Below are 27,785 nucleotides of genomic sequence, written 5' to 3'. Positions count from 1 at the left end.
TTTGGACAAAGGCATAATGACACATAGCCATCATTACAGTATCATACGTGGTAGTTCCACTGCTTTCAAAATCTTCTGTGCTCTGCCTATTCCTCTGCCATCCTTCTACCCCTGGCAAACACCAGTCTTTGTACTGTGTCCATAGTTTTCCTTTTTCCAAAATGGCATCTGGTTGGAATCATATAGTATGTAGCCTTTTCAGATTGACTTCTTTCTCTTTGTTGTTGTTCAGTCTCTCGGTCATGTCTGACTCTTTGCGACCGTGTGGACAGCCTTCCCTGTCCTTCATCATCTCCCAGAGCTTGCTCAAACTCATGTCCATTGAGTCAGTGATATGCATTTAAGTTTGCTTCATGTCTTCTTATGGCTTAATAGCTCATCCTTTTAACTCTGAATACTATTTCATTGTCTGGATATACCACTGTTTATTTATCCATTTACCTATTGAAAAGCATCTTGGCTGCTTCTGAGTTGTAGCAATTATGAATAAAGCTGCTATAAAGATCCAGGAACAGGTTTTTGTGTGAATTTACATTTTTAACTCATCTGTGTAAATGCCAAGGAGCATGACTGCTGAGTGGTTATGGCAAGAGTATGTTTAGTTTTGTAAGAAACTGCCAAAACTGTCTTCCATGATAGCTGTACATGTTGCATTCTCACCAGCAATTAATGAGAATTCCTATTGCTCTACATCCTTGGCAGCATTTGGTATAGTATATGTTCCAGCTTTTGGCCATTCTGATAGACATATAGAGATATCTCATTGTTTTAATTTGTGTTTTCCCAATGATATGTAATGTGAAACATCTTTTTGTATGTTTATTTGCCATCTGTATACCTTCTTTTGGAGAAGGCAATGGCACCCCACTCCAGTACTCTTGCCTGGAAAATCCCATGGATGGAGGAGCCTGGCGGGCTGCAGTCCATGGGGTCGCTAAGAGTCAGACACGACTGAGCATCTTCACTTTCACTTTTCACTTTCGTGCGTTGGAGAAGGCAATGTCACCCCACTCCAGTACTCTTGCCTGGAGAATCCCAGGGATGGGGGATCCTGGTGGGCTGCTGTCTAAGGGGTCACACAGAGTCAGACACGACTGAAGTGACTTAGCAGCAGCAGCAGCAGCAACATACCTTCTTTGGTGGGGTGTGTGTTAAGGTTTTTGGCCCGTGTTTTACTTGAGTTGTTAATTTTCTTCTTGTTGAGTTTTAAGAGTTCTTTGTATATTTTGGATAATAGTCCTTTATCCAGTGTGTCTTTTGAAAATATATACTTCCAGTGTGTGGCTTGTCTTCTTATTTTCTTGATGTTAACTTGCATTGAGCAGAAGTTTTTAATTTATTATTAATAAAGTTGAAATTATCAGTTATTTCATTCATGGATTATGTCTTTAGTTTTGTATATAAAAAGTCATCACTAGGCACGTCCCTGGTGGTCTAGTGGGGGCCAATGCAGAGGGCCTCGGGTTGGTCCATGGTCAGAGAACTAGATCCCATGTGCCACAGCTAAAAGTTTGCATGCTGCAACTAAAAAAATAATAAATATGGACTTCCCTGGTCCAGTGGTTAAAAGTCCACCTTCCAATGCAAGCCATGTGGGTTTGAGTCCTGGTGAGGGATCGCATATGGTGTAGGGCAACTAAGCCTGCTAGCTGCAACTACAGAGCCCATGCACTCCGGAGCTCGTGCCATTATGAAAGATCCCATGTGCTGCTACTAAGACTTGACACAGCCAAAAGTAAATAATAAATAAAGTATTAAAAAAAAAAAGTCATCACTATACCCATGAATATCTAGTTTTTCTCCTATAGTATCTTCTCTAAGAGTTTGATAGTTTTGTATTTTATATTTAACATTTAAATTTATAACCCTTGTTAATTTTTATAAAAGATGTGGGATCTAAAAAAAAAAAAAAAGATGTGGGATCTGACTCTAGATTCATTTTTTTCCACATGAATATCCAATTGTTCCAACCTCATTTGTTGAAAAGACATTGTTTCATTTTATTGCCTTTTTCCTTTGTCAGAGATGAGTTGAATGTATTTATGTGGGTCTATTTCTGGGTGCTCTATTCTGTTTCATTGACCTATTTGTTTCTTCTTTTGCCAGTACCACACTGTCTTGATACCCTAACTTTATAGTAAATCTTGAAGTCAAGTAGTGTCATTCCTTCAACTTTGTTTTTTTCTTCAATATTTTGTTGGCTATTCTGGGTCTTTTGCCATCTATATAAACTTTGGAATTAGTTTGTTGATATTCACACCATAACTTGCTGAAATTTTGATTGGGATTGGCATAGGTGAAATTGGGAAGAACTGACATCTTGATAATACTGAGTTTTTGTATCCGTGAGCATGAACTACCTCTTAGTTTATTTAGTTCTTACATTTTTTTTCCTGAGGATTGATTACATTTGAAATTTAGTAAGTTAATTTTGAGTCCTTAAGTAACTAATCTATATATATTTTTTCAAATCTATTCTTTTTTCTTAGGTCATAAATAAGGTCCATCTTAAAAATCATATTGTAAAGAGAGATGTTAATGAACATTTAAGAATTAAGATTATCTACGATAAAAGTATTGAAGAGTAAGTACACCATTATTCTGTCATCTTTTTTATTAAGAATCAAACTATTGAAGATACTTGCATTGGTTACCTGGAGTTCCATAAATGGAATTAAACTAAATATGCTTTTTAGTTTAGAAAGATGAAGGCCATGAGATATGAGATAAGATTTAAACCTATGCATCTGAAATAATTTAAACAGAACCAGCATATATCTACTTGGATGTGGTCAGTAAGAGACCTGGCCACAATAAGTACTTGAAGGAAAAATAAGAGGAAATACTAATGTATACAATAATAATAACGTGTAAAATTATTAACCAGAGAGATGATATATAGCCTGATTTTTAATTTAGAGTAAGAGAGGTTCAAAAAGAGATAAATTATGAATCTGTAGTAGTTTATGAAGAGCTACTGGGAGTAGTTGATGTCTTTCCCTATCTTTAACTTCCCAAATGAACAAGACTGTATTTGATCAACTCTAAAATGCTCGCTGAGATCTGGGGCTCCTGCCAGATATATTCTAAACAAATGAGACAATGGTTTGCCCTCAGCATGGCAATCTTTATGTTTTATGTTATCATTTTCAGGTTGCTCCCTGAGAAAAGACACCTTGTAAAGGTATGTAATAAATACTCATGACTTGAATTGAACACTTAAAATGGTGCATTTTATTATATGTTAATTTTACTTCAGTAATGAAAAGTATATACATGACTATTTTGTGAATAAATAAAAGACGTTGGTAAGTGTATTTCTCATTTTCACAGACATATTGTTGTGATGTACTCACTAAAACTGTGTCCATATTTGATATTAAGTTAGTTTTCTCATTTTATGATGTGATATTAAGGCATTCTCATTTTTTTTACTTGTCCTCTTAGGTTTTAGGGGAGCAGAGCATGCTTAGGATAGGACGGAAAAGATGACTTTTTAAAAACATCAAAAACAGTTTTCTTGGTGTAAATGCTTATTCTCCTGAAGAATAATTGGCCTGATAATATGAAATGCCAAGGTTGTTTATAAAGGTGCTGGCCTCATACATTTTTTAACTATTACAGAGGCATGCACATGTGCATGCACACACACGCGCGCGCGCGTGCACACACACACACACACACACACAGAGCCAGCTCATTATGGGCCACAGAAATTGGTGAAGTTACAGTAGATCTTCTAAATACAAGATTTTCTTAACATGAACTACATTAATGTTGGAGTTATCTAAAGCAGTCTCAAATTTAAAGTAAGTTAGATTAATAGTTGTGATTTATGTTTTATAATATTCTATTTAAATAGGGTACGGAAGGAACTTTCTGGTGCTCTTTCTTCTAAAACTAAACTAGAAGGTGAATTAATTCCTTTGCACCTACGCTCACTCTCCCCCTTACCCCTAGCCACACAACCTTTGACTAAATATTGTATTTGAGTTACAAGGCTTTTTCCTTCTTTCCCTTTTGTCATTAATACCCTGTGCTTGCTTGTTTTAAGTATGGTTTATCTCTTGGTTGTAATTCTGACTGTTTTTTTATTTCAACTTTTATTTAGAACAAACTTTTCCCACAAGCTGTTTCTTATTTAGAGAAGACTTTCCAGGTTCGTAGACCTGCGGGCACTATATTACTTAGTAGGTATGTCACATTTCACACAGGTCATTTCCTTCAATTGTTTATCAGTCTATCAGTATGGCAAATTTTGAAATTTATACTGGAAGTATTTTATTATGCTGGTTAAGAACCAAACCGTAAGATATTTAAAAAGAATAAAAGATCATGTTGGGTAGTCATTCTTTCCCTGATTTTCCATTATGACGGGACCCACTGGGTCTTTTCTTTGGGTATAGTTGTACCCTTTCCCCATCTCCCCTTCCTTCCTCCTTCATGTGTACACTATAGGCTTTTGAAGTGTTTGAAAACCCACATTAGGAGGATTTCCCATGGAACCAAAATTCTTTCTAAGACTACTTTTCTAACTAAAATAGTAGCTGTTAATGAACTAAATATAGAAGCTACTAGTTTTTTACAGTGTTTTTAATTGCCATGAACTAATCTTGTTTTTTGTAATTAAACTTTAATGTAAAAATGAACTGAAGACAATGCGCAACAAACCAATACCAATACCTCCGGAAGGAAAATGATCACCATAGATGCTGTACTGAGGAATGTGCAGAGCATACAAAATGTGGTCCCATTATAGTGCCTGAGGAGCACCTCCAGGTAGTTCACCCTGCTCTTTGAAACATTTTTATTCATTAGGATAAACTTAGAACAAATTTTCAATCTGTGATTGTTTCCGGAAGTTTTTACAGACTTAAGTACAAAAGCTTCATTCTCTACCAAAAGTAATCACAGTTGGGTGTGCTGATTTTATTTTTTCATTGGTTTTCAAATGAATTTAGTTATTTCTTTTCTTTTTTCAAGTTTATCTCTGGGGTTGCTGAATCATTTCTGCTTAGAACTTTATCTTTGCTCTCCAAAACCTCTTTTAGCAGCTGTATACCTCAGTATTTTTAAAGGGCAGTTTAACCTTATTTCCTTAAATAAAAGTAGCGGTCAACCCATCATGGAAATGTATTTGATAAAAATACTTACAACTATATATGTTCAAGGGTATTCTTTGCAAAACTATAAATATACCTATACTAGTTACATTATGGCATAACTACATAATGGAATACTATACAGCTGTTAAAGAATGAAACTGATCTCTATATAAATAAATTGTAGCAAACATTAAATTTAGAGTGGACAAACAACAGGGTCCTACTGTATAGCACAAGAACTATATTCAATATCCTATGATAAACTGTAGTGGAAAAGAAGGTAAAAAAAGAATGCGTATTATGTGTATAGCTGAGTTACTTTGTATAGCAGATTTGTACAACATTGTAAATCAACTATACTTCAATAAAAAAATTTTTTTAAGGTAAATCACTGTGGGTAGTTAGCCTATTTTATTTAAAAATTAAAAATTATTAATTTTTCACCCTTGGTCTTCCCTTGTGGCTCAGCTCTTAAAGAATCCAGCTTCAATGAGGGAGACCTGGGTTCAATTCCTGGTTTAGGAAGATCTCCTGGAGAAGGGAAAGGCTACCCACTCCAGTATTCTGACCTGAAGAGTCCATGGGGTCACAAAGAGTCAGATACAACTGAGCGACTTTTAACTTGTTGGGCTTCCCTGATAGCTCAGCTGGTTAAGAATCCACCTGCAATGCAGGAGACCCCAGTTTGATTCCTGGGTTGGGAAGATCTGCAGGAGAAGGGATAGGCTACCCACTCCAGTATTCTTGGGCTTCCCTTGTGCCTCAGCTGGTATACTATCCACCTGCAATGCAGGAGACCTGGGTTCAGTCTGGGTTATTCAGACCTGGGTTCAGACCTGGGTTACGGGAGACCCAACCCAGGGTTCAGTTCCTGGGTTGGGAAGATCCTCTGAAGAAGGGAAAGACTACCCACTCCAGTATTCTGGCCTGGAGAATTCCATGGACTGTACAGTCCATGGGGTCACAAAGAGTCAGACACGACTGAGTGACTTTCACTTTGACTTTTCACTTTCACTTTCACCTATCAATAAAGCTGAAATAAAAGCATAAGTAATAAAAATAAGAAGTATATACACACATATAAAAAGTTATAAAGTAATTGGAAATATACATATATTAAAAATCTGGAGACATTAAAATTTTAATAATTTTCATTGAGTTGGACTGTGGGGGATTTTTATTTGGTAAGTTATATGTTTTTGTAACTTTCTGATTTTTCATATTAAGCATATATTATTTGTATCAGAAAAAAATAGAAAAACTTAAATGCATAAACCAGAAAACCAACTTATACATACTTTTTGGAAAATATGATTATTGCTTTAGATGTTTTTCTCTATTTAACTATGTTCTCTCATTACTTGTAGGAAATAAATATGTTATTGAACATTGATTTTGTAAGCAACATCAAGCATACGATTGAAGTGTACTTTGTAATTTTTTCTTGAGGTATCTGAAGCTCACCTTTTCGAAAAGCTCAGGCTTTTCGAACCCTATATTGGCACTAATTCAGCTAACTTACTCAGCTTCCATTTCTTTTATCAAATTCCTCAAGAGCATAAAGGGTTTTAGGGACATGTTTCAAAATTAAAACAACTTGTTAATTACATATTTATCTTTTGTCCTAAGACATTTAGAGACATTTCCTAGACATTTTAAGGCACATTTCTTGTTTCCTAAAGTATTTTTGTTTATTTTTTATTCTTTTGTCTTTTCAAATTCTGTTTTATCTTCTTGGGGGGGTGGGGTTCCTAAATTTTTTTTTTTTTAAGAAATGAAAGATCATGGAAAAGAATGCTGTTAAATCACAGCTTTACATAACACCAACTATTAGCAGATTAATTGACTTTTAAAATTATAAATATGTGTGTTAGAGAAGCAACAGTAAGCAGAAGTGAGAATTTGTTTTTTTCTCTCTACAAACATCACTTATGTATTAAAAAAAACCCAACATTTACTGATTTTCCTATTTATAATTTGGAGATTATGGTTATTTAGGAACTTTGATAGAAATTCTCTAAAAAGCATGTGTTAAAAGGGCAAAGTTTGCTTAGAAAACTAGAAACAAGGATAGTGTTATAAAGATGACTAACTTTTTATCTTATATACTTTTATATTATCTGAATTTTAAATAAGATACATGAATTACTTTATAATAATGTATTTCCACTGGATAAAGATTTTTATTAATTAATTTTGAAATAACCACAGATTCACAGAAAATGGCTAAAAAATGAATTTATAAGAAGGTTCCTTGTAATTTTCACCTAGTTTCAGGGTTTAATAAAACTTTTTCTATTTTTTTTTTTGTACCCTGGTGGGATTGCCCTTTATAAATAGCAGTTGTTTGTTTTGATTAGTAGTATTCATTTATGATCATTGTATAAAAAGTAGAAATTTTAATAAAATAAATTTAAAATTAGAGATAGGAACTGAGTAGAGAGAGGTAAGCATATGTGCGTGCGTGTGTACCAGGTCACTTCAGTCATGTCTGATTCTGCGACCCCATGGACTGTAGCCCACCAGGCTCCTCTGTCCATGGGATTCTTCAGGCAAGAATACTGGAGTGGGTTGCCGTGCCCTACTCCAGGGGATCTTCTGAACCCAGGGAGTGAAACTGTGTCTCTTATATCTGCTGCATTGGCAGGCAGGTTCTTTACCACTAGTGCTACCTGGGAAGCCCCAGAGAGAGGTATGAATTTTGATAAAAGTTGAAGAATTAATAAATAAAAGTTAAATCATACATATTTAAAGTCTGGATTCACTGTAAGTTAAATGCCCTTGTAGTTAACCTTATCTCTGGTCTGATTTTCTGTTGTCCCCTGTGGGCCTAGCAATGCAGAGTCTGTTGTGGGGGTAAGTGGCCCTGTGGAGCAGTGGGTGTGCCAGACCAAGAGGGAGTCCGGGATGCAGACTTCGTTCTTTATGTTGGTGCTCTGGCCACTGAGAGGTGCAGCCATGAAAACATCATCTCTTATGCAGCCTACTGTCAGCAGGAAGCAAAAATGGACAGGTAAGCTTCCCCCCAAGACTTATTCCCAAGATCTAATATAAGAACTCTTAGGGTGGGCACAATATTGTAAAGTAATTAGCCTCCAATTAAAAAAAAAAAAATTCTCAGGGTGGGGAGGGAGCTGGTGGGGGGGTTTAGGATGGGGAGACACGTGTGCACCTGTGACGGACTCATATTGATGTGTGGCAGAAACCAGGACAGTATTGTAATTATCCTTCAATTAAATAAATTTAAAAGAACTCTCAAAGCATATTCTGAGTGTTTAGAGTACACGGAGTTTACATTTGCCAGATTACCCTCCTCCAGTAGTAAGAAACAGCATACTGCTTGGATGTGGGTGTGGTGGGGAAATCAAGTTATAGGACTGTTATGCATATGGTAATATGAGTAAAGAAAAAGTCTACTGTCAATAGAATTTTTTTTGGAAGTGATTAATACCTCTCTAAGGAAACAGGTTGAACTTTAATTTTAGCACTTTTGTGCTAAACTTTTAAGATGCTGAAAATAACTATTCACCTAATTTTCCTATCACTCGATATGTCCTTCACTTAACTTAGTTATTTCTTAAAAATTTAGAATCCTCCTTTTTATTTTTAAAATATTTCAAAAAAATTTTTCTCAGTGAAGCAGTCTTGAAATAAAGTTGTTACATATACAGAGGATTGCCTGTAACACACCAGACAAATCAGTCAAAGGCAGTAGAAACTGACATGTCTCAGTATAGATTGTGTGTGACATTCTCAAATCTAAGAGAGTTAATGTGACTCGTTCATTGTTTGTAAAGACCATTGGTGAGTTCCTGAACATTCATCTACCAGTCAAAATACTAACTGACTTCACCCCCACCCCGCCGCCAGACCCACGTCTGCACTCAAGGGTCATCCACCGTTTGCCCCTGGAGTCCCGGCACAGGTGGGAGAGCAGCGTCAGCCACCAGGGCTCAGTGCTGTGTGCGCCCGTCTCACGCGGCTGTGATGGCCACTTCTAGCAGTGACCTGGTTCCTGGAAGCCACAGACATACACCCCGCCCCTCACCCCCGCCCCACCCCGGTTTCCAGGCCCAAGCCTTCCTCCCTGCTTGGTCGTGAAGACCCTGACTCCCAGAGCAGGGCCTGCAGATACCTGGTCTCCCTCCCAGAAACATGGGACATATTTTTTTGATTAAAGAAAATAAAAAGTGCTGTGCCATTATTTAAAAAAAAAAAGAGCTATTTCACTTCTATCAATATCTAATTAATGGAAAAAAGTGAAATTATTAGTAGAATCAAGTAGACAGTACAAAGGAAACATTAATATATGCTTCAGAATAATACTGTCAATACTGAGGTCAAAATCAACATCATGGATTATGAAAGCAGCCTGTTAGCATGATACCATATACTTGTTGATCCATGAAATAAACTTAAAAATCTTTAACTTCTGAATGCTGAGAATGCTTCAAGTGAAATATTTAATACATTACTGAAGAAGAAAGTACTAGATAGTTTTGCAGATGTATATGTTCTGTTTAGTATTCTTAGAAAAGAATATATGTCTTTAATAGAATGTTCAATTTTTTCCTGAGAAGCTATCATTAAATTTATGATATTTTATAATTAATAGTGTCTCAATATCAAGCAAATACTGTATTTGAAGTGCTAAATGAATAAGCTACTTAATGAAATGAGACACATCTCAAAGTAGATGTCTTTGAGAAATATACCTTCATAATAGCAATGTTGCAAAATCATTGTTTTTTATCTTAATTTGACCTAAGCCATATGGATTGTGCATACACCCATACACAATTTCATTTTTAATATACTGTTGAATATCAAACATTGCAGAACAGTGTACATAATATGATTTCATACTTGCTTTAAAAGTCTGCTTATGGATTTGAACATGCTAAGGTAAAAGTCAAAAATAATTAGGATTACCAGCTATGCTAATTTTCTCAGGAGTACCCTTATTTTAGACTAAAAGCCCCATAACCTAGGAAATCCCTCAGTTCTGGGCAAACTGGGATTGAAGGTCACTCTAAAAATAAAAACATCCCTATTGTTAATAGCAATTACTTGTGATAGTGGAATTCAGTGGTGGTAGGCTGTAACATAAGGAATTTTTATTTCATTCTTCCTACATTTCTGTAGTTTGGATATATTGCTCTTTCCAGTGAGCTTTTATTACTTTTTTTAAACAGAAGACTTGTTAAAGTGAGCTTTAAAAAAAGAAAGCAGAAGTGAACTTTATGTATTAGGAACAGAATGGGTTCCCTGGGGACGTAGGGAGAGGGATATAAAATCCCATGTTGAGATGGGTCTAGATTAGTTCATCTCTTTTTAGCACCTGATAATACTGAAAGTACTTAAAGCATTTAATTGTCTTTTAGGGAGAGAATCCAGCATAGGAGTTATCAGATAGATGAGAATCCCATAGCCCAGAGATTTGTTTCACTTTCAAAGCCCTGCTATTATGTTTCTTTAAGGCACTTGAACATTTGGTTCCCTTTAGGTATGAATGACTAGCTGAAAGAATAAACATTCCTTGTGTCAGTGAATTTGAAGCTGTTCATGTTTGTCTTCTCATACCTGGGGACGATTCTGGTTTCTTAGAAGAATGTTGACCTCAAAAGAAAGAGCAATATCTTAAGGTGGTGTTTTTGAATCTTTTCTGATAGAAGTGGCACTTTTCTTCAAAACTGCTATATTACATTAATTCATTCCATAAATATTTGAGTGCTTAATATGTTGCCAGCAGACTAGGTGAACAAAAAGGCACATGTACTTGCCTCGTGGAATTTACAGATTACAGAGGGAGTCAGGTACTAGTTAAATACAGTTAGAAAGAGACTTGTGACTTCAAATATGATAAATACTTTGTAGAGAAAGACAGGGTGCTGCGACATAAAAGAGAACAAAAGAAGGCAAACATAATTTAGATGAATTGGACAAAGAAGACCTCTTTGAAAAAGTGAAACTTTAGATATAAGCTGACAGTTATCAGCATCAGCCACATAAAGAGCTGGATTAAGAGCTTATGTTAGGAAAAAGCTGTGTCTGTCTGTTGGTGTTGAGGATGAGAGCTTTAGGAGATGCACTGGAGGGAGAAGCAGATTGGGCTGTTTTATTCTAAATGCTTAAGAAGTCCCTGAGGGTTTGAGCCTGACAGAAACATTTATTTTGTATTTTAGAGGTCACCATGGTAACATTTTGGTGAGTAAATTATAGTCATAATTTTCTAAGTGTAAATCTGTTGTTTTCAAGTATGAAAAAGGAAGTGCACTGTATGGTTTTTTTTTCTTTTCTTTTTTACCTACATAAGGCTTTTTTTTTTTTTTTTACCTACAAAAGCCTGTTACTTTGTAAATAAGCTATCACTATTTGGGGAGGTTTGTGACATTTCTGTGGTAAAATGTTACGGTAGTGTTGGGAGAAAAAACCTTGGGGTTCCTTATATTGCTGTTTGGCACAGTTTTTGAAAGACAGATGCATGGTGAAATTGAATTACTCTAGGTCCCAGTCAGCTCTTGGATTCTCAAGTTCTAGGCTCATAAAGAGATACAGAATTCTGTAGATTCTAGAAGGTATAAAATACTGTATGAAAGATGATGATAGGAAGATAAAAATCTTTATGTTAATGAAGGTATTGTTGGGACAGAAGGAAGAGGATAGTGAAATGGAAATAAGAGGGTTCTGTAACTTGCAGCAACCTGAATGATTTGTCTGTCCTATTATATAACTATTTTCCCTCTCTACCTACTTGTCTGTCCCTGTGCCTGTACATAGAGTGAAATGCTGAAGTCAGAAATGAGTTTTGCAAGTAAAATAGTGTTAGAATTTAAGTTTTCCAGTTCATTCCCTTTTTTGGTAGATATTGACCTATTTTACAAATTCACACTGAAGTATAATTAACTGACTCTATCCTTTCATGGGAACAAGTGTTGATTAGCTGTATCACAGGGAAAAACAGGTATAAGTCTTGAAAATAAAATATAGTGAAAGTTAGACGTTATGTTATAAAATGACATTTGATATTTAACAAAGATTTTTCTGACCTTAATCAGTTTTTGATAGAAAAATATAGGTTAATAGATATCATAGTACACACTGTTCTGGAATATAATTAAAAATTCAATGTCTGTTTTAACAGGCCAATAGCAGGATATGCTAACCTGTGTCCAAATATGATCTCTACCCAGCCTCAGGAGTTTGTTGGGATGCTGTCCACAGTGAAACATGAGATTATTCATGCACTGGTAAATTTTGCTGTTAACTATTACTCTTTCCTTCATGCCTTGAGTTTTTGATTATACTTTCATTTTAATTATATATTAAAATTTAAGATTATGTGGCTTTTTAGATTGTGTTCAATAAAACCTAGTTGATTAGGCCTCTGCTGATAGCCAATAGAGAATTTTTTTTTTTTTAATTTCCAGAAGCTCAGAAGCTTTTTTTTTTCTTTTTTTTTTTTAAGCCTTTTTCTTTTTTTTTTCCCATTTATTTTTATTAGTTGGAGGCTAATTACTTTACAACATTGCAGTGGTTTTTGTCATACATTGAAATGAATTAGCTATGGATTTACATGTATTCCCCGTCCCAGTCCCCCCTCCCACCTCCCTCTCCACCCCATCCCTCTGGATCTTCCCAGTGCACCAGGCCCGAGCACTTGTCTCATGCATCCAACCTGGGCTGGTGATCTGTTTCACCCTAGATATACATGTTTCGATGCTGTTCTCTTGAAACATCCCACCCTCGCCTTCTCCCACAGAGTCCACAAGTCTGTTCTATACATCTGAGTCTCTTTTTCTTTTTTTGCATATAGGGTTATCATTACCATCTTTTCTAAATTCCATATATATGTGTTAGTATACTGTAATGGTCTTTATCTTTCTGGCTTACTTCACTCTGTATAATGGGCTCCAGTTTCACCCATCTCATTAGAACTGATTCAAATGAATTCTTTTTAATGGCTGAGTAATATTCCATGGTGTATAGGTACCACAGCTTCCTCATCCATTCGTCTGCTGATGGGCATCTAGGTTGCTTCCATGTCCTGGCTATTATAAACAGTGCTGCAATGAACATTGGGGTGCACGTGTCTCTTTCAGATCTGGTTTCCTCGGTGTGTATGCCCAGAAGTGGGATTGCTGGGTCATATGGCAGCTCTATTTCCAGCTTTTTAAGAAATCTCCACACTGTTTTCCATAGTGGCTGTACTAATTTGCATTCCCACCAACAGTGTAAGAGGGTTCCCTTTTCTCCACACCCTCTCCAGCATTTATTGCTTGTAGACTTTTGGATAGCAGCCATCCTGACTGGCGTGTAATGGTACCTCACTGTGGTTTTGATTTGCATTTCTCTGATAATGAGTGATGTTGAGCATCTTTTCATGTGTTTTTATGCCATCCGTATGTCTTCCTTGGAGAAATGTCTGTTTAGTTCTTTGGCCCATTTTTTGATTGGGTCATTTATTTTTCTGGAATTGAGCTGCAGGAGTTGCTTGTATATTTTTGAGATTAATCCTTTGTCTGTTGCTTCATTTGCTATTATTTTCTCCCAATCTGAGGGCTGTCTTTTCACCTTGCTTATAGTTTCCTTTGTTGTGCAAAAGCTTTTAAGTTTCATTAGGTCCCATTTGTTTATTTTTGCCTTTGTTTCTAAAATTCTGGGATGTGGGTCATAGAGGATCCTGCTGTGATTTATGTCGGAGAGTGTTTTGCCTATGTTCTCCTCTAGGAGTTTTATAGTTTCTGGTCTTACATTTAGATCTTTAATCCATTTTGAGTTTATTTTTGTGTATGGTGTTAGAAAGTGTTCTAGTTTCATTGAGAATTTTTAATGTTTAGGATAGTGGCTAGGTTGAGTTATACTACTAAATATAACTAAAGTAAATCCATTGGGTAAATAGGAGTTTTGAAAAAATGATTAAGCTTCTTAAGCAAAGACTTAGTAATTGAAAGTGATATCTAGGGACTTACCTGGTGGTCCAGTGGCTTAAACTCTGTGCTCACAATGCAGAGGGCACGGGTTCAATTCGTTGTCAGAGAACTAGATCCCCACATGCCGCAACTGAGACCTAGTTCAGCTAAATAAATTAACAAATCTTTAGGGGAAAAAAAGTGATACCAGGTTATAGATCTGTCTTCTCTCTTTTAGAGATCTCATTTCTAAAAGTCTTCTTGATCTATTTAGGCTTTCTAAATTTTATATAAACTAACTGATTCAGAACTTTTTTTTGCTTTTCCCCAATCAGTCCAAAGTAATAAACTTTTACACGATGTCTGGGGAGTTAAATGAAGTTGCCTAAGACCTAGGAAATGTCTTCCTGATGTCTTTCATGTGTTTAGAAAATATAATAGATGGGAGTAAAATGTAATGATTAAGAGAGAGAATAGATCACACAGATCTAGGTGTGAATCTGCTTAGCTTTAGTGCTAAAAATCTTGGGGGTCTATTAGAAATTATTTAGCCTTTATAAGTCTCCGTTTCATCTATAAAATGAAGATAGTAGTACATACTAGAGTGGATTTTTTTTTCTTGAAGTTTAAATAAGATAAAGCGTATAAATGGTTTAGCACCATGCTCTCCAGAGTAAGGTATAAATTAATGACTGTTATTTATTAGTCTTTTTTCATGAGCTATCATGTATGATTTGTTTAAATCAGCAAATACCTGAATAATTCAGTGAAACTCTAGTGTATACAGATAGCACTTACGTTTTTCAAGTAAGGAGATTCTAAAATGAACCATGTTTTCCTTTTACTAAAAAAGTAAGTCGAACCTGCTATCGTGATGAAAAACAAACATCATTCAAAAAAACATTTTCAGTTTGTTTTTTTTTTTTACATTTTCAGTTTTAAGCTCCAAAAACTGTAGATACTTGATGCTGAAAGAGAACCAGAAAAAAACCCAACAGTTTTTAAATCTAATGTATAAGTGAACATGAATGCAGAAGTCCCAGACATGAGGTAAATTGGATTATAAACAGGCAGGTCACAAAAGAAAAGATCCAATTGGTCAAGAAGTATATAAGAACATATTGAGATTTATTTTAGCAGTCAGGGAATCTCAGAGTCAGACACCATTGAATGTAAAAGCATGCATCAGAGTTACTATGTATGCTGACTTCTTTTTAATAAAAATAATAAAAATTTGTTTCAGGGATAAGATGAAACAAATGAAGCACAACTTAGCATCACTCAAATGGTGTGAATAGAAACTGCAAAAAAAACAAATCAGTAATTTTACTAATGTCTAGTTATGATGAAAATGATTCTAAATTTGACTGATATTTTTAAGTTATTTATATTGACAGGAAATCAACTAACTATATTGTCATAATATGTATATTGACTTTAAGGTAGTAATTACCTCTGGGGAAAGAGAGAAGAGAAGGGGTTAAGGTAATGGGCCTTCAACAATATTCTGCAGTGTTTTTATTTCTTTAAAAAAAGTCTAAAGAAAACATAGCAAAACTTATATCTTAAATCCTCTTAAACAGTAAACATAAGTTTCTTTTAGGTTTCTAAACTTTTTTGTATATTTGTATTTTAAAAATTTCAAAAACCTAAGAAATTAAAAATATTAGTTTGTCTCAAAAACCATTCTGGAGGATGGTAAGAATTAAATGTTTAACAAATACACTTATTCTCTATAAAGTTATATATGCTCTAACTATCAAATACAGTCATTCCTGGTACTTTCAATACTAGATATGCCTTCTGAAATGTGTGTGCTTAGAAAAATTTTCAACTTGATAGAGAAGAAAAAAAATGTGGATTTAGAAGATTCTGAAGGATGAGGCACATACTATTTTAAGCTTTATATTACCTCAATGAGTTGTATATTAAAAACTATGTAGATTTTCTAAAAAAAAAAAACTATTTAGATTTTCTTAGCTGACTCCATTAAATATCCTTTGCATCTTCAGAGATTAAAAAAGAAGAAATGTAGGAATAAAGGAATACTCTGGATTCCGTTAATCATTTTGGCAAGCCTTGAATGACACAGAGACCACAGTTATGTAAGCAAAGAAATTTGCCAAAGAAATTGATTACATGATCATTTGTGATTGTTAGCTATTTGAATATAAACTCTAGCATATTTTCGTGTTAAAACATACTTAAATTAGTAGTTACAAAAGTGCTTTTTTTTTTTTTTTTAGTTATTTAGGTTAGGAAAGAAAGTAAAGAAAAGAAATCTTACTAATGAAACAGGAGATGTCCAATGTCAATAATTTTTTTTTCTTTTTTGCCCATTTCCTCATCTTATTTGGGAGGGGGGAGAATAGCAAATGGGACTTTGAGTATGTTTATGTAAAGTATCTATTATCTTATTAAAATTGAAGACTTCTTAAAAATATTGTCTAAAAATGTGATTATAGACAAATTCACATTGTAAAGAAAACCTTTAGAAATACAGATGATTTTACATGTTACCACCAAAAGAACTACAGCTAACATTTCTATATATGTTTCCAGTCTTTTTTCCAGAGTATACATCCCCCCACATATGCATACATTTATAGTCATTTTTTAGATATAGATATATATTAAGTATGGACTTTGGGATCAAAATCTTTGAATTTTTATGAGTATTCTTATGAGCACACTCCCCTGCTCTGAACTGTATTGTTAATTATTCTCAATAGTAGCATTCCCTCATTGCAGATGTAGAGTTTATTAGTAAGTTCATGTAAAGAGGACCACCTGTGATAAACACATCTTTAAACAAATAAATGTGTTGTCTATACCAACCAAAGAATGTCTTTACTATTGCTTTTGATTTTTTCACTTAGAATTATCTCAAGTAATTGGAATTTAAAGTTTATAATATGAAATAATTCCAGTCCTACTCTAGTATATGGCAAGTTCCTACAGAAGTATTGCCATGATGCTTTTATGTGGTTATATCAGTGTTTTCTTTTGATAGTGGCATGTTGTGATATCTGTAGTCAGATTTTATATTTTTCACTGTAAGACATTTTGAACTTTTTCTTACAGGGTTTCTCTGCTGGGCTATTTGCATTCTACCGTGATAAAGATGGAAATCCTTTAACTTCAAGATTTGCAGATGGTCTCCCACCTTTTAACTATAGGTATTTGGGTTTTTTTGTTCTTGTTCTCTTTTAGGAGGATGCTAAGACTAGAACCTGAGAATTCTTGTGTGTTAATTTCTACAAATAATAGTGGTTTTATGGCTAGCCTATGATTGTATATCCTATATTATTATAACAAGGTAGGATATGAGGTTATTTAGCTTTACCTGTTCATTTCACAGATGAAACAGCTGAGATGGAGAAAACTTAAGTGACTTACCCAGAGAGCGGAGACTCTTCTTGCCAGGCAGGGCTCTTTTCCACCACTCTGTAATAGCTTATATTACTTTACAGGAGAGTCAGGCCATGGGAGAATATGGGTTGGTTATATTTTGGCTTATTAATAATTATTGTCTATACATTGCTATGTTTACATGTTAAATGTAAACTGTATTTTACAGTTTTTAAAAACTGTATTTTATTTCACATGTTACCAGTGATCTAGAAGTTCAGGGCCTAAAAGAAGTAATACTAAGAAATACTTTAAAAAAATTATTATAGTATATAGACTATCAGTTACAGAATTATAACCATTTGCATGCATTTATATATCTAATTTAAGAGCACATGTCCACAAAAAGACATGTACATGAATGTTAATGGAAGTTTTGTTATTAATAAGCAAAAAATGGAAACCACCCAAAGGTCTATCAATAGAGGAATGGATAAATAAATTGTAATATATTTCTGTAATCAAAAACTACAAGGCCCTGAAAAGAACACATTATTGCTACATGTAATAACGTGAACGAATATCGTAGTTATAGAGTTGAACAAAAGAGGTCATAGTCTAGTTGTATGAAGTTTAAAAACAGTCCATGATAAAAGACAGATGAGTAATTTTACTTGAAGCCATAGGCTATTAAATGCCATGCAAGTTGAACAGATTGAGAAGGCACATAAGGAAACCTTCTCAGCGTACTGACGCTATTCCATAATTAGAGTAGTGAGTGGTAAACAGATATAGAATAAAAAATTAATTCTCATATGAAGATCTCCATTTAGGTAGCTTATTGTTCAGTTGCTCAGTTGTGCCTGCTTTGTAACCCCATGAACTGCAGCACACCAGGCTTTTCTGTCTTTCACTATCTTCCTGAGTTTGCTCAAACTCATGCCCATTGAGTCAGTGATAACATCCTGCCATCTCATCCTCTGTCGCCTCCTTCTCTTCTCACTTCTAGGTAGCTAGAAGTGCATAATTATTAAAAACAGATAATGCTTTATTCATCATAGTATTTTTTTAGAGTACATATTAAAAAACAAAATTGTTAGAAACAAAATTGTAATGTAGAAATAGATGTTTTACTTCCTAGATTGTGTTTGTTTGGTGGTATGGAAGAAGTCTGGTCTTTCCTAAGAATTGTGGTCTTTATAGGAAACACATAAGTAGTGAGAACAGGAACATCTATGTAGTGATGAGGAGAGAGATACCCACACATAAGGACCATTATTAAGCTGATAATTGTAGTGCTTTCTTACATTTTGGATATTCCTTAAAAGCAGAAAATCTTACAGTATAAACAGAGATAACAGAGTAATAAGAAATAAAGATGGTAGACATAGAAAGAGTTGGATTTGTCCCTCACCTTTTTATTTGAAGAAACCTTTAATCTTGAAATGTGAATGGTGAAGAGAATATTGGAGTTATTAATACAGTAAACACTGTTACTTTTCCTTTTGGCTTTTTTCACTATTTATATTTAAACATTCCCTTGCTGTGGAAAAAGAAAAGGAATTAAGAATAACCTTTCTAAGGCATGAGTAGATGAACAGATACACAGCAAATAAAACAAAGGATTAATTGTAGAATATAAGTAATGGTTATTGAGTATACAGTGTTTACCATATAATTCCTTGAATAATATATAAAATCTTCGTAAAATAATGGTGGGAAAACTAATTTCTTTATATTCTGTTTTATTGTTGAGAAAGAGAGATTCGTAGGGTCAGTGGTAGAAGTAATTTAGGAAAAGCCAGAAAATAACGATGCAGGTTATAGGCAAAGATGAAAATTGATGACCATTATAATTTTCTATAATAAATATAACACTTTTCTGGTAGTGCTTTTATATGTGCAAGATAGATTCTCCAAAATGAGATTATTTTCTCCCATTTACTTATTTTTTTATCATATTTTTGCCATGCAGAAAAGTTTTTAAATTTTACATTATTAAATTTATCTATTTTCTTGCTTAAGAAAGTTTCTTCTGCTCTAAAAGATTATAAAAATATTCTAAATTTTTTATGGTAAATTTATTATTTGAATTTTTAAGTTCCTAGCTTTAATCCATTTAGAATTTATTTTTGCTTCATGTATTTTGGGGTTCTTTTGTAAGGTATATACATGTTTATTATGTCGTCTTGGTGGGCTGACCCTGTCTTCATTATAAAATGTTTCTAGTAACAATTTTGTCTGATAATAGTATAAATGTCCCAGCTCTTTTTTTGAGTACTATTTGCATGATACATGTTTTTAATCCTTTTACAGTCAACCTATTTGTATCCTTGAGTGTGAACTGTGTATCTTGTAGGCATAGTTGAATCATTTTGGGTTTTTTTAAATGCATTCTGCCAGTTAACCCTGTTCTGCTCCCTCTGGCTGCCAGGTTGCTGGTTTTGACCGTGACTGTGGGCTGTTGGTTTTCAAGGCTGCTATAGAGCTGGAGAGAGGGCATGGGAAACTGCCACAAAGCTTGCTGTTTTTCCTGAGATTCATCCGTTTTTCTTAAAGAAGTGCTTCCTGGATTGCTGCAAGCCTTTGGTTAATTCCCAGAGTTCTGAAAAAAATTCATTTGGCTAATTTTGATACTTTCCTCTTTGCTTTCATGAAGTTCAGTGGTCCTTACTCTGCCATTTTTACTGACATTTGTCTGGAATTTATTTCTGTATATGGGGTAAAATAGGGATTTTATCCTTAAAATAGGGACTTAATTTTTTCTTATTGGATAATCAGTTATAAAAAGTATAATTTACTTTACAGCACAATTGTTAAGTAAATTATACTTTCTCAGTAAGTTTAAGGGCTTCCCCAGTGGCTCAGTAGTAAAGAAGCTGCTTGCAATGCAGTAGACACAGGTTCAATGCCTGAGTTGGGAAAATGCCCTAGAGAAGGAAATAGCAACCCACTCCAGTATTCTTGCCTGGGAAATCTCATGGATAGAGGAACCTGACAGTCCATAGGATTGCAAAGAGTCAGACACAATTTAGTAACTAAACAACAACAGCAAAATTAAGTTAAAATGTCACCTTCTGTTAAGTCTTGTTATATACAGTACTTAGATATCTCTCTAGATATGTTTTTGTTTTATTCAGTAAATTTGTTAAGAGGAAATAATTCACTGTCATCTTAGCCCAGTATTAGCTATTTGAATTTGAGCAAGTTACTTCATCTCTCTAAGCTTCTGTCTCTTTATCTGCAAAGTAGTGATGATAATCTCTTAAAGTTACTGAAAAGATTAAATTAGAAAATGCTATCAAGTCTTTGCTTGCACTTGGTGTCAAATATAAGGTCAGATATTTTAATTTCATATTGATATTCATAAACACTTCTACATTAAAGTGGTGACAAATTTGCAAGAAGGACTGTATTTTTATTCTTTAATTTCAGTCTTGGATTATATCAATGGAGTGATAAAGTAGTTCGAAAAGTGGAGAGATTATGGGACATTCGTGATAATAAGAGAGTTCCTCATACTGTTAATCTTCTAGTAACACCTCGTGTTGTCGTGAGTATTACTGAGCTTCATGTCTCATGAGCCATCTGCTCTTTTCATTCATTATGGTCCTTTCTTTACTAATCATTATTGTTTAAGAACTGATGATTAAATTTCAAATCTTGTAGTAGGAAACATAAAGGCAGTACAGTAAAGCTGCAGGCCGAGAGATATCTGAGGAAGGAAAATTTAGCAATGACTCAACGGCTCCATTCTACCCACCGCTTTAAGTTATACCAGTGCTCTGTTGTGATACCCCTTAGGATCACTTGTACTATTTGCATAATTGCTGGTCATTTCATTTGGAATCAGTTTTATTCAGGAGGGTCTGCATAGGAACAGACCAACAGGATGTTTGTTGAGAGAGAAAGAGATGAAGAGATTCATTTTAAGGAGTGGCTGATGTAGTTGTGGAGGTTTATTAGAGAGTCTAAAATCTGATGAGGTAGGCTGGCAAGCTGAAGAAATAGGTAAGAGTTGCAGTTTGAGTCCAAAGACAGTCAACTGGCAAAATTCCTTCTTGCTCAGGGGTGAAGTCAGTCTTTGTTCTATGAAGTCCTTCAACTGACTGGCCCATTTATGTTACAGAAAGTGATCAGCTTTACTTAAAGTCCACTAATTGAAATGTTAATCTCATCCAAAAACACCTTCACAGAAGCATTCAGAATAATGTTTGATCAAATATGTGGGCACTTTGCCCCAGCCTGGTTGATACATAAAATTAATCATCTCACTCGCTTATTTAATGACAGAAACTTATTCTCCCTACCTCCTCTCTTAACTACATACAGCTCTTTCTGACCTCTGAACTTTTGCGCTGCTCTCAGAATACTGCCCATCCCTGTACTCTTAACTGATGTACAGGTGAAACCAAAAGAACAAAATTGTTTTCTAATGAACAACTTATTTTTCTAAACAAAGACTGTGTCCATAATATGAGCAGTTTATACCTGCGTTAAAATCATTGTTGACACAAAAGTTATAAATAGCAATCATACCAGTCTATAACTTTTTAAAATATATGACTTAAAGCCAAAATCTTCAAATAGAGGAAAAAATAATAAGAGAATAGTAGTTCAATAGCAAAGAAAAGTGTGACGGTGTCAAAATATTTAATTATATTAAAAGTTATATTTTTAAAAGACATTCTGTCTTCTCATCAAAGTAATTCCTTAGTGGCCACTTTATTTTATCCAGTGTGATAACAAGTTTGCCGTTATGTTGTACTTTTGTGGGTTTATTTATTTATTTATTTTCTGATTCTTAGGATGAAGCACGAAAACACTTTAACTGTCCAATTCTTGAGGGCATGGAACTTGAAAATCAAGGTGGTATGGGCACTGAGCTCAACCATTGGGAAAAGCGGTTATTAGAGGTCAGTTTATTTGAAGATGCTACTAGACATATTTTTTCTTTAAGAAAATAGATACACTAATTAGTTTTTTTTTAATAGGTTCATGCATTTATGCAGCTTTTTCCATTTAATAATATACTTTCCAAGGAATTACAGATGCTTCTGCTGTAATACAGTGTATGCTTTCCTAAGCAATCTCTTTCTTCAAAATAAAAAATAACAATTTGTGGGAAACATAAATACCAAGTCTTAACAAAAGCAATAAGTCATAATAAAAGTACTAGCTCAGTCTAAAAACACATTGTATTTCCAATAAATAAGCTCCTATATTTATTTACTTTAGTATTTCCTTTACCTTAAACAACAGCAAAAAGCAATGAGAGATCAATGGGAGACTATAAATCTAAATAATGGGGACAAGAGTAAAATGTAAAAAGAGTGAAGTGTATAAAAACAGTGCAGCAAGTCCTTCTAAGAGAGAGCCTCTGGCCCTGCTGAGCCAACTGGAAGAGCATGGAGCTTCATGCACAGCACAGCTGTCCTCTCTTGCTTTGTTCAGGTGTCTTAGTGTATTTTGGTTTTTTGTTTGTTTTTTAATTTTTATCTTATATTGGAATAGAGTTGACTCACAACACTGTGTTAATTTCAGATATACAGCAAAGTGATTCATTTAGCTGCTGTTGCTCCACTGCATAAAACATTAAAATCTAGGAGAAATCGTTATGAACCAACATGATTCCATCTTATAGTAATATGATTCCCTTATTTGCTAGTCTCATATGAGCTAATTCACGTTACAGAAGTACATCCATTAGTAGAATATACTTTATACTTGGATCTGTTTATTTTTAAATAGCTACATAGTGTTATATGTGGAGAAGGAAATGGCAACCCACTGCAGTATTCTTGCCTGAAAAATCCCATGGACAGAGGAGCCTGGAGGTCTACAGTCCCTGGGGTCACAAGAGTCGGACACGACTTAGTGACTAAACCACCATAGTGTTATATGAATGGGACAGTAATCCTATGTCAATGAATAATTATGTTTTAAATGTTTTCTCTTAAAAATGTTATAATGAGTGATTTATTTGTATCTTCAGTGCCGTACAGGAGTGGCATTCCAGTGTGTTCTTAGGTTCAAAAAACAGTCAAACCTGTGAACCGTAAACAGGTCACATTCAAAACATACTAGAAGGATCCAAGAGAGAAAGTACAGCATGTCAGCATGGCAGCCAGGCATTTCTCTTGTGCTCTGCACAGTAATCTAGGGCTACCACGCATGCCTCTTCCCCTCTCTCTCTGTCTCAAACACGATAAGCACAAGAGCATAACAGGTGTACAAGAACCAACCTGGTTTAGAAGTACCATGTCCCAAATAAGGACCAGCATGGTTTATTTTTAACAGTTTCATAGACTTAACTTCCAGATGCCTGTAAGGGACATACCCATAAGACTCACTGCACACAGAGAAGTCCCTGCTGCTGCTGCTGCTGCTGCTGCTGCTAAGTCACGTCAATCGTGTCCGACTCTGTGCGACCCCGTAGACGGCAGCCCACCAGGCTCCCCCGTCCCTGGGATTCTCCAGGCAAGAAAACTGGAGTGGATTGCCATTTCCTTCTCCAATGCATGAAAGTGAAAAGTGAAATTGAAGTCTCTCAGTCGTGTCCTACCCTTAGCGACCCCATGGACTGCAGCCTACCAGGCTTCTCCATCCATGGGATTTTCCAGGCAAGAGTACTGGAGTGGGTTGCCATTGCCTTCTCCGAGAGAAGTTCCAAACTGTGGCTAACCAACAGGTATTCATGTTCACCTACAAGAATCCCAAGTCCAGAAGGATGTCAGGTGATCTTTGTTCCTTAAGTCCTATTGCCTAGTAACACAGTTGACATTCCACCCTTAATAGGTTTCCAGGGGAGCAGAACTAGAAAGTTAATGCAAGATCAGATCTGTTTATGTAAAAGAAGAATGGAATTTCTGGGTCAGAGGTAGTTTGAGCAAACTGCAGGAGATAGTGAAGGACAGGGCAGTTTGACATGCTGCAGTCAGCCCATGGAGTCGCAAAGACTCAGACACAACTTATCGACTGAACGACAATAGTATATTTTTTTAGAGGTCTGTTTAAATAAGTAAACGGTTGCAGTTTACATTCATCTTGATCCAAGTTAGCAAAATTATGAAAAGAATGAAATTAGTGCTAGTACTGCCCTTATCTGGGTGACCATGAAATAACAGTGATGGAAACTTACAGAAGACATGTACACTTTTATCTCACATGGGAATTTCAGTTTCTTTATTTTCCTTAAGCAGTTTTTCTCAAGTGATTCTCTTTGGAAAGCTACAGATGGGCCAGAAATGAAAATTTACTTACATTTCAATAGAAGACTTGAAAATAGTAATTTTACTAATTTCTTTAACTGCTGCCTGTCCTCTGAAATCAACATTGTGTTCTTGAGCTGTGTTTTAAAAAGATGAAATTAAAGTACTTGAGATGGCAATCCAATGTTCAACATAAAGGTTAACAAAATATGGGAATTCTCTGGAAGTCCAGTGGTTAGGACTCCATGCTTTTGCTGCCAAGAACATGGGTTCAGTTCCTGATCTGAGAACTAAGATACCTCAAGCCATGCAGCACATCCCCTACCCAAAAAAGAAGAATCTGAGCATCCCAAAGATACAGTGTACTTTCTTAAGAGACAGGGAAGTCCTTACCATTAGGTGACCTCCTGGTAGAAATTTTATTAGATATTAATTAAGACATTGGGTAGATAGTAGACCTTGATGATATTTTGTATCCCTCAGGCAACTCCTTTGACCCTATGATTTTGTGATACTTGTTTTTCATATTAGTATATATTTTTGTGATCACAGAGTATAAAAAGTTGGTTATAAAAGCATTTTCTTTGTAATTCAAGCAAGTATTCCATTCTCCACTCCATTATCTGGGCATCTGTCTCAACCACCAACATGACTTTGCCTTAATAGTGTAATGTTTTTACAATGTTTCTGTTTCCATATATTTATCTTCATTTTACAATGTTTCTGTTTCCATATATTTATCTTCATTTTCATCACAGAATTCTAAATGCTAGTTATCTGTCATTACAGGGGAATTGTACACAATATAGATATTTGAGGGAGAGAGTAGATTTTGCTTTAAGCTTCAGTCTGTCATCTTAAAGAAAGCTTATATATTTTACTATTTTAAGTCAACATTTTGTCAGCCTCTCACACCTTCCAGCATTTTGCCTATACACTAAGCAATCATGGAAATTATTGGGAATTGCAAGGAATCCAGTCTTCTAATTAAAATCTGTTGGTGATTTTCAGAATGAAGCAATGACTGGTTCTCATACCCAGAACCGAGTCCTCTCTCGAATCACTCTGGCGTTAATGGAGGACACTGGGTAAGATAGCTGTGAGAATTTTACATGAATTGTTTACTAAAATGAATATTAAGATTACCATTAAGATGAAATGAATATTAACTTAAGCAAATCTATTTTACACTGAAGATAAATATACCTTTTTTTTAATAAATATACCTGTTTAAAAATTTTTTTTCAGTTAGCTATCCATGACCTATACCAGCTCCATTCATTCATTCAATAAATGTTTGAGACCCTGAGGTATGTAGAATAGAATAAAACTAAATCCCTCATAAATAAATAAATGAGATTTATTTTTTAATAAATAGAGGGCATGATGATATGAAGGAAAAGCTTATATAAACAGTATTTTTAATTACAAGTGAAATTGATTTATGTAGAGATTCCTGGTTTTTAAGGCAGTAGAACTTTCTTGTAAAGCAACGGAATACTGTTTTAAAATGACTCCAGTGGGAGTCTTTTTCTTTGTGGGCTCTTGGGTTTATTTTGATGAGTCTCAGTTTTTGATAGCTTCCTTGCTTTTTGGTATGGCAAGATGTACCAGGCTGATCTGCCCATGCCCTGTATTCTAGATCTGGCATCAGCCAGTCTTCCAAGGAGCACAGGAATGCTCCTTTTGTTTGAGAATAGCTTTTAGAAATCACAGTCTAGGGACTACGTTAATTTCTACTGGATTGTCCTTGTTTCTTACTGTTTTCAGTGGACCAGGTAGGGAAATTCATACTTTTGAAAAGAAAAAAATGCTGGATTCCTTCTAGCACTATTATCACTCTTTCCCATTTATCCCTTAATAAGCAGTAACCAATAGCAGTGGTCCTGCTGCTCTATTTTTCTAGCCCTTCTGTAAATAATGCTAGTTTCTTTAAGATACAGGTAGGATGCAGAAGCATCTTAGAGTGTATGAATCACTAGGGAAATCACGGCACTGGTTAATTTTAAAACATTTCTTCCTTTTTCTGATGCAACAAAATTCCAGTTTACTCCCTTCTCTTTTTTTCTCTCATTCTCTTTGTTTCTTTGCCTTTTATACTCCTTGTCTCACACCTTAGACATTTTCTCCTCTGTGACTTATATCATCTTTGAAAGTTACAATGGAAACATGATGTGGTTTGGTGTTTTTCAGATATAAAAGCACCCTCAACTACTCATGTTTCCCTCAAGATTAAAGGTTCCTAGTCCCTGCTGCAGCGATCCTGTGTAGCTGGGACTTTGGTTGTAAATGCTCATCTGTGGGGATGGTCACCAAAGTCCTTTTTGAGATCCTAGTTTGCTCATTGTTAAGATTTGTAATTGATATGTTTGTTTTTTAAGTGACACGAATATAAAGTGCTTTGTTTGGGTTATTTCCACAGCTGGTATAAAGCTAATTACAGCATGGCTGAGAAGTTAGACTGGGGCCGAGGAATGGGCTGTGACTTTGTCAGGAGGAGCTGTAAATTCTGGATTGATCAGCAGAGACAAAAGTAAGATGCATTTCCTCCTATTGTCTTTGCTAACAGTTTACTTCTGATTTTGTTCTCTATCCAGTGTCCCTGTTTTCAAAATGTGGTCTGAACCATTCAATTTCAAACTGTGTAGAAACCATCCACGGTTCCTTTTCTTAAAACAATTTTTTTCTATGTTGGTGCTTTGTTGCTGCACTCGGGCTTTCTCTAGTTGCAGCAAGCAGGGGCTACTCTCTAGTTATGGCGAGCAGGGGCTCCTCTTCGGTTCCAGTGCATGGACTTCTCATTGTGATGGCTTCTTTCATTGTGGAGCACGGCTCTAGTGCGTGGGCTTCAGTCGGTGTGGCGCATGGGCTTAGTTGCTCTGCAGCATGTGGGATCTTCCTGGAACAGGGATTGAACCCATGTCTCCTGCATTGACCAGTGGATTCTTTACTACTGAGCCAACAGGGAACCCCTAATAGGGCTTTTGTGAAGCAAAATTTTAAAATTTTGATTAATTTCAAATTATCAGTTTGTCCTTTTATAAGTCATACCAATGCCTGATTCCTGACTTCAGACATTCTGATTCGGTTGGTATGGGTTTCAGGGTGGGCATGGAGGTTTTAAAAGTTTCTCTAGATGATTCTAATGTGCAGCAAAATTTGGGAACAGCAACACTAGCAGATCAGGTTGTTGTACTGGAGTTAAC

The 27,785-nt window shown here is 35.2% G+C and overlaps 1 protein-coding gene across 2 annotated transcripts in view; it reads left to right on the top strand.

Moving 5' to 3' along the window:
* Positions 1–27,785, top strand: part of LMLN (leishmanolysin like peptidase) — a 54,603-nt gene that overhangs the window by 4,874 nt on the left and 21,944 nt on the right. For both annotated transcript variants that reach the window (XR_002313909.2, XM_020893629.2), the window contains exons 2-12: positions 2,490–2,584; positions 3,154–3,184; positions 4,112–4,194; positions 4,656–4,779; positions 7,940–8,118; positions 12,250–12,355; positions 17,102–17,196; positions 20,804–20,921; positions 22,177–22,284; positions 25,591–25,667; positions 27,002–27,112. Coding sequence is in view for 1 of the 2 variants with exons in the window: in XM_020893629.2 (XP_020749288.1) it covers positions 2,490–2,584; positions 3,154–3,184; positions 4,112–4,194; positions 4,656–4,779; positions 7,940–8,118; positions 12,250–12,355; positions 17,102–17,196; positions 20,804–20,921; positions 22,177–22,284; positions 25,591–25,667; positions 27,002–27,112 (1,127 nt within the window). In the remaining variant the exon portion in view is untranslated. The remainder of the gene's footprint in view (positions 1–2,489; positions 2,585–3,153; positions 3,185–4,111; positions 4,195–4,655; positions 4,780–7,939; positions 8,119–12,249; positions 12,356–17,101; positions 17,197–20,803; positions 20,922–22,176; positions 22,285–25,590; positions 25,668–27,001; positions 27,113–27,785) is intronic.

Source organism: Odocoileus virginianus, chromosome 4 (genome assembly GCF_023699985.2).
Source record: "Odocoileus virginianus isolate 20LAN1187 ecotype Illinois chromosome 4, Ovbor_1.2, whole genome shotgun sequence".
NCBI classification, from domain to species: Eukaryota; Metazoa; Chordata; class Mammalia; order Artiodactyla; family Cervidae; genus Odocoileus; species Odocoileus virginianus.
Note: the sequence above shows the minus strand (reverse complement) of the source record. Positions and strands in the feature narration are given on the sequence as shown.